Source organism: Peromyscus californicus, unplaced genomic scaffold, assembly GCF_007827085.1.
Source record: "Peromyscus californicus insignis strain IS unplaced genomic scaffold, ASM782708v3 Scaffold_5__1_contigs__length_169319896, whole genome shotgun sequence".
NCBI lineage: Eukaryota > Metazoa > Chordata > Mammalia > Rodentia > Cricetidae > Peromyscus > Peromyscus californicus.
In genome coordinates, this window is record NW_026294573.1 from 129,265,837 (window position 1) to 129,273,768 (window position 7,932).

General features: G+C 43.8%; 1 protein-coding gene across 6 annotated transcripts in view; it reads left to right on the plus strand.

Moving 5' to 3' along the window:
• Sgk3 (serum/glucocorticoid regulated kinase family member 3) overlaps positions 1 to 7,932 on the plus strand; it is a 120,680-nt gene extending 112,748 nt beyond the window's left edge. For 5 of the 6 annotated variants that reach the window (XM_052717606.1, XM_052717610.1, XM_052717607.1 and 2 more), the window contains exon 17: positions 7,762 to 7,932. In XM_052717606.1, coding sequence (XP_052573566.1) covers positions 7,762 to 7,932 — 171 coding nt within the window. Of the gene's footprint in view, positions 1 to 3,350; positions 3,517 to 7,761 lie in introns of all 6 variants that reach the window. The other variant, XM_052717611.1, reaches the window with a different exon arrangement.

Here is a 7,932-nt window from a genome sequence, read left to right on the forward strand (position 1 = left end):
CTGTAGGTCCTCATGCTTGCTTGCCAAATACTTTATCAGTTCAACTGTACCCTTAGCCCTAAGCAAAGTCTTTTTTAGAAAATCATAAAATTGTTATTAAAATGTTACGTTCATGTTAGCTAAACTTATTAGATCTTCTGTAGTTTACCTATAGATATATTTTTAAGAAAAAAAGCTGGTCAGAGATGTGTTTGACAGAATGAACAGCATGTAAAGTCTTAGAAACTAACATATAGTAATAAACAAATTGTCAGTAGTAATGTTATAACCCTTGGTAGCTTTCTTTGTATAGATACATACTTTGTATTTGGCTGTTATTTATAACATGCTCCTCAGATGAGCTGTGAACTTACTACAGTTAATGTTCTCTTTAGTATTATCTGTTTCTAAATGAGTGAGTGAATGGACAGACAATCACAGCTGGATGAAAAGTGACAGTGTCAATATTCAAATCTGGGTGGGACTCCAAAGCCGTTGTTGTGTTTGCATGGGGTGGGATTCCAAAGTCATTGTTGTGTGTTTGCAAGGGGTGGGATTCCAAAGTCATTGTTGTGTGTTTGCATGGGGTGGGACTCCAAAGTCATTGTTGTGTGTTTGCATGGGGTGGGACTCCAAAGCCATTGTTGTGTTTGCATGGGGTGGGACTCCAAAGTCATTGTTGTGTGTTTGCATGGGGTGGGATTCCAAAGTCATTGTTGTTGTGTTTGCATGGGGTGGGACTCCAAAGTCATTGTTGTTGTTGTGTTTGCATGGGGTGGGACTCCAAAGTCATTGTTGTGTGTTTGCATGGGGTGGAACTCCAAAGCCATTCTTGTATTTGCATGGGTGTGCATTCACATGTGTGCGCCTTCCTATGAAGGCCAGAGGAAATCCTTGGTGTCATTCCTCAGGCATCATCCATTTGGTTTTTTTATTGATGTTTTGAGACGAAGACTCTCACTGGCCTGAAGCTAGCTAGGCTGGCTGACCAGCGAGCCCAGAGTCTGGCTGCCCACACCTCCCCAGTGCTGGAGTGACACACCAGTGTGACTCAGGTTCTGTTTAGCGAACAAGCAACGTCAGCCAGTGAGCCATTCCCCCACCCAAATCTCTTCATTTGATGTTGCTGTGAAACACAGGGGATAAGGAAATCACTTCAAGAAGTCAACATGATTCTCTGTAGTCTGGTTAAATGTCAGATTCTGGGCATAAGAGCTGTGATCGTTTACACCTCCCAACATAACAGTATCTGTATTCTGACTTATTTCATGGAGTTCAGCATTGATGGTTTCAGAAATGACTACTCTGGTAAGAACAGTTTTTGTCCTGATTTTCACTTTGGGGTTAGAGAGATTCAATCCCCATTCTTACTTCACTAAAGAGGAAATAGGTGTCTAGAGAGAAGGTAATTATGTAATGAACTGCAGCTGATACATTCCATAGTCAGAATTTGATGAAGTTTTTTGGTGTGGCTCATATTGGTTTGTGTCTATGTTTTTGAGTATGTCAGTATGGGGGTTTGCTGGAGACTGACATTGTTAAGCAGGTGCTCTATCACTGAAGTAAATCCCTAGCTCTGAAATTATTTTTTTTTAAGATTTTTTTATTTATTATGTATACAGTATTCTGCCTGCATGTATGCGTGCAGGCCAGAAGAGGACACCAGATCTCATTACAGATGGTTGTGAGACACCATGTGGTTGCTGGGAATTGAACTCAGGACCTCTGGAAGAGCAGCCAGTGCTCTTAACCTCTAAGCCATCTCTCCAGCCCTCTGAAATTATTTTTTAATAATTTATTTAATTTGATTTTATGTGCATTGATGTGAAGGTGTCAGATCCCCTGTAACTCAACGGTTGTGAGCTGCCATGTGGGTGCTGGGAATTGAACCTGGGTCCTACGGAAGAGCATCCAAGTGCTCTTAACCACTGAGCCATCTCTTTAGCCCCTATGAAATTATTTTTAAATATTTATTTGTTTGTTTTTTTATTTGTGTGTATATCTGTGTGTGTCTGAGTGTGCATATGAGTACCATATGCATCCCTGGTGCCTGCTGAGGCCAGAAGAGGGCATTAGATCCTCTGGAACTGAAGTTAAAGGCCATTGTGAGCCATCAGATGTAGACGCTGGGGACCAAACCTAGGTCTTCTGAAATACTAACATTCACTTTTTAATTTTTTTGAGATTTTATTTTATGTATGTGTACAAGTGTTTGCCTGAATGTATGTCTGTGCTCTGTGTACATGCAGTGTTCATGGAAGCCAGAAGAAGGTGTCAGATCTCTTGGAACTACAGTTATAGATTACTGTAAGCTACCATGTAGGTGCTGGGACTTGAACCTGGGTCCTCTGGAAGAGCAGCCAGTGCTATTTTCTATTATGATTTTTTAAAAAATAAGATATATTTTGATCATGTTTTTCCCTCCCCCCAGTTCTGAGATCCTCCACACCTTTTTACCCACCCAACCTTATGTTCTCCCTCCTTTAAAAAACAATACACAGTCAGCTGGGTGTAATGGTGCACACCTTTAATCTCAGCACTCAGGAGGCAGAGGCAGATGGATCTCTGAGTCCAAAGGCAGCCTAGCCTGGTCTACAGAGGGAATGCCAGAGCCACTAGAGAAACCCTGTCTCAAAAAAGAAAAAAAAAAAACCACAAAAGCAAAATACACACGTACATATATACACACATGTGTGCCTGAAATTCAGGGGCTTCATAAGATGGACACGGAGCCCAATTGTCTGGTAAGAAGCAAGTCTTGTGGGGTATGGTGGCGCACGCCTCTAATCCCAGCCTTCAGGAGGCAGAGACAGGCGGATCTCTGTGAGTTCGAGGCCAGCCTGGGCTACAGAGGCCAGCCTGGGCTACAGAGCCCAGGACAGCCAGAGCTACCCAGAGAAACCCTGTCTCAAAAAACAACACACATACACACACACACACACACACACACACACACACACACACACACACACGGAACAAATAAAAGTCAAAGATAAAGAACCAAGGACCCATTTAAAAAAAAAAAAAGCCCAAAGCAAAATGAAACAGAAAGTCCACAAAATGCCATTGAGTTTGTTTTGTGTTGGCCAACTCCTCCTGAGCATGAGGTCTGCCCTGAAGGGTGGTTACTATACCCAGGAAGACCACTGGAGGAAACTGATTTTTCCCTTTGCCAGTGGGCATCAAATGAAGATAGCTTATGGTTAGGGGTGGGAACGCATCAGGCTTTAATCTGTGCAGGCTTTTTGCACGCTGCCATAGTCTCTCTCAATTCATATGTATCAGTCCTGTTGTGTCTGGAAAACACTGTCTGCTTGTAGACACCTTTCACCTCTGACTCTTACAGTCTTTCTGCCTCCTTTTCTACACAGATCCCTGAGCCTTCAGGGGAGGGCTTTGATGAAGACATCTCATTTAGGACTGACTGCTCCAAAGTCTCTCACTCTCTGCATGTTGTCCAGTTGGTCTCTGTGTTAGTTCCTTCTGCTACAAGGAGAAGCTTCTCTGATGATGGCTGAGAAAGGCACTGACCTATGGGTATAGCAGTATGTTATTAGGAGTCATCTTATTGCTTTTAGCAGAATAATAGTATTACATTTTCCACTAGTATTAGTATTTCCCCTAATAATAGTATTGCATTTCCCATGACCTGTATAGTCTCAAGTTCTTGGACACTTTAGCAGTGTCAAGTATGGCTTCCATCTAATGGAGTGGGCCTTACATTCAATCAGAGTGGTTGGTTGCTCCGATAACATTTGTGCCACTATTATACCAATATATCTTGCAAGCAGATCACTGTTGTGAGTTGCAGGGTTTGTAGCTAGAGTACATTGATGATTGCCTTTCTTCTTCAGTAGTGTGCAGAGTACTTTTTAGTACCATGAGAGTTTAGTAGGGGTTAGGTGCCAGCCAGACTTCTCTGTGCCTTCTGTAGGGCTAGACTGATAGATGGAAATGGCTTAAATTTGGTTTTATCTTGGAATGTTTTTCTTTTCTTTGTCAATTATGATTGATAGTTTTGCTGGGCATAGTAGTCTAGGCTGGCATCTTGTTGTCTCTTAAGAGGTTTAGAACATCCGTCCAGACCCTTCTGACTTTCAGAATCTCCATTGAGAAGTTAGGTTTTACTCTAATACACCTGCCTTTTTATGTTACTTTATCTTTTTCCATTGTAGCTTTTAATATCCTTTCTTTGTTCTGTACATTTAGCATTATGATTATTATGTGTTGTAGGAAATCTCTTTTCTGGTCCTGCCTGTTTTGTGTTCTGTATGTTTCTTGTACCTTGATAAGCACTTTTTTTTAATTCTCTCATACATTGCATCCATTAGTTTCCCTTACCTCCTCTCCTCCCTGTCCCTCCCCCGCCACTCCCCACCCCTGCCTCCCCTCTCTTCCATATCAACTCCTATTCTGTTTCCCTTCAAAAAAAGGGGGCAGGCCTCCCCAGGATATTCACCAAACATGGCCTAACAAGATACAATAAGACTAGGCACAAATCCTCATATCAAGACTGGACAAGGCAACCCAGTAGGAGCAAAAGGGTCCCAAGAGCAGGCAGAAGAGCCAGAGACACCCCCACTCCCACTGTTGGAGTTCCCCAAGAACCCCAAGCTACACAACCATCAGGTATATGCAGAGGACCTAGCTTAGACCCATACAGGATCTGTGACTGTTGCTTCAGTCTCTGTGAGCCCTTATGAGCCCTGCTTAGTTAAAGCTGTGGGTCATGTTCTCATGGTGTCCGCTACCCCTCTGACTCCTATAATCCTTCCTCCTCCTCTTCTTCAGAGTTCCCTGGCTCCACCCTAGTTTTAGGCTGTGAGTATCTGCATCTGCTCCCATCAGTTACTGTTTGATGCCCCTCTGATGACAGTTGGGCTAGGCACCAATCTTTGAGCATGGCACAATATCATTAGGAATCATTTTATTGACTTTTTTTTTTTTTGCCAGTTGTGTTTGGTTCTAACCTGGTTCTTTGGGCTGTCCTGACTCTGGTTCATGGCTGGGTTGATGTCCCAATCCCACTGCTAGGAGTCTTGCCTGGTTACAGAAGATGGCCAGTTCAGGTTCTGTATTCCCCCTTAATAGGAGACTTTGCTAGGGTCACTCTCATAGATTCTAGGGAGTTTCCACTGCACTGTTTCTACATCACCCCCTAAATACCCCCCAGTTCCAGTGGTCTCTGCCAGTACTCTTCCCCCCCACCCCCCCACCCTGATCCCTTCTCTTCCCATCCCCACCTACCCCAGTCCGCCCACAAAATCTATTCTATTTCCCCTTCTCAGGGAGATACAAGCATCCCCCCCACTTGAGCCCTCCTTGTTACTTAGCCTCTCGGGGACTGTGAATTAGAACATGATTATCCTTTATTTACTTTATTTAACAGCTAATGTCTGCTTAAAAGTCTGTCTTTCTGGGTCTGGGTTACCTCACTCAGGATGATTTTTTTTTTCTAGTTCCATTTTCTTGCAAATTTCATGATGTCATTGTTTGTAACAGCTGAGTAATACTCCTTTGTGTAAATGTACCATAATTTCTTTATCCATTCTTCAGTTGAGGGACATCTAGATTGCTTCCAGTTTCTAAATAAAGCTGCTATGATCATAGCTGGGCAAGTGTCCTTGTGGTAGGATGGAGCATCCTTTGGGTAAGAGTGATATCACTGGGTCTTGAGGTAGATTGATTCCCAACTTGCTGGGAAACCACCATATTGATTTCCAAAGTAGCTGTGCAAGCTTTTACTCAGCCTGCAGGCAGTTCAGCAGGTTGGAGAGTGTCTCTTCCAGAGGCTCAGTTGATCTAAACCTCTTTCAGGCAGGTCAGCTGGTTTCTGCTTCTTCTGGACAGCTTGTCTGGTCACAGAATCGTCTTTGCAGTTTGGCTTCTTTATTCTGAGAGGGTGGGGACTACTGTATTTGGTCAGTTTTAGGGACTTCCTGAAGCTAGTTTGAGTTGTTTACCTTCCTGCTTAAGGAGTTTCCCTGGAGGATGGAATGTTTCAATCTTGGAGGAAACCATTACACAACACTTGGTGGGGATTACCTCTGAAGTTTTTGTTTAACATTCAAAAGTTGTCATTTACGGTTTTATTTCAGTTTGGGTTTTCTTTAGTGATTCTTTTTCTGTGTTAAATTTTCTTTCGTGTCTGGAGTTGTTTTCATTATTTCATTCAACTGTTTTCTTTGTTGTTGTTGTTTTTATATACATTCAACTGATTTTGAAGTCCTTGCCTTGTGCGTCCACCATATGCGTTTTCAGGGCCTGCTGGGTTTTGACACAGGTCCATTGTCTGTGCTGTTCGTGTTGGTTTTTATGCTGGGGTCTGGGCACCTAGAGGTGCCGCGTTTGAGGTGTTTCTTGGTGTCACTCTGCTCTTGGCTCTGTTGGGCGAGCGTGCTGTCCTTTGGGTGCTGTCACCCTCTCTGGATCCTGAGAAAGTGTGGTGGCTGTGGGGTCCCTGGCAGAGAGTGCCTGTGCTAGTCAGGGGGTGACAGAAAGGAATGGACGTGGCCTTGGAGGAAAGTCGGAGAGGGTCGGTGTGAAAGAGCTAAGCTGCATCTGCACTGAAAGGTGGAGTCCTCAGGGAATGAGGTGCGGGGAGAAGGGACTCCTGCAAGTAAGCGGCTCCAGAACTAAAAGGAAATCTGAGAAGAGTATAATGGAGGACAGGAGAGATATTTCCTCCCAGCCTGATGTGGCTGGCGGGGGGTGGGGGGTGGGGGGGGGTGTTGCTGACACAGAAATGGAGATGGCCTTGAAGAGAAGCTGAAAGAGTTGGTGAGAAAGTGCTAAACCAGGTCTACCCGTAGCCAGTGCTCTAACCACTGAGCCATCTCTTCAGCCCTTTTTGAATTCCTTTTAATTCTAAAGTCTTTAATGCTCTAATCCCAGAGAACTTTGTACTCTGAGGGAGATTTTCTTACATGGAAGAACTTAGCATTCCAAGCTCATTCCTTGTTCTCTGATTAATTTGTCGATTTACAGGGCTAACTAATATCCTGGGGTTATTTTCTCTGCCCCAGTCTCTGTCTTAGTGACTCAGACTTCTTGATCTGGACTTGTTAAGGATTTCCCTTCCCTGTAGAGCAGAAATAGTCTAGAGGTTTAGCCTGCCTTTTACAAGCACATCACCTGAGTTTGTATCTCAGTTCCTATCTGTAAATGTAGTTGAAGAGAAGTGGTCGGTGTCAACATCAGCGTTGAATGAGAAACGCTGCCTTGGAGCTGAGCATTTTGCCTTGCTCATCCTACTGTCCATCAGCTGATGCCTCAGGCCTTTACAGCTAAGGATGTCCCCACCAAGAGCTTCATGACCATCTCTGTAGTGCAAAAGCTTCGCTTAAAACATCCCCACTCCTCCCTTAGAAAGCATCGCCTGTCCAAATGATAAACTGAGCAGGCAGGCTCCAAGTAAAATACTATCCTGGAGCTCTCCCTGAGCCTTGTTCCTGCACATAAGGATGGTGATGTCTTGAGAGAAAGGTGTGTGTGTGTGTGTGTGTGTGTGTGTGTGTGTGTGTGTGTGTACACATGTATGTGTGTGTACGCTTCCAGGCATTTGAAATGCTGCTATGCTAGTCTTTCTTACCATTATCATCACTACCTACTTAACAGTAAAATTTTAGCTTGTTAGAATAGACAAATCTCACCTTAATAATAAAAGGGGGCAGAGGGAGCAGAATAATAAAGTAGGGGAAATCAAAACTTGGCAGGGAAAATACACAAAGCTAAATACAGAGAAAAGCTAAGGTGAATGATCCTGTGCTTTTGGTGTTGTAGGCCGGACCAGATGACATCAGGAACTTCGACCCAGTCTTCACGGAAGAGGCGGTTCCCTGTTCTGTGTGCGTGTCTTCTGACTACTCTATAGTGAATGCCAGTGTTCTGGAGGCAGACGACGCGTTTGTTGGTTTTTCTTACGCCCCTCCTTCAGAAGACTTATTTTTGTGA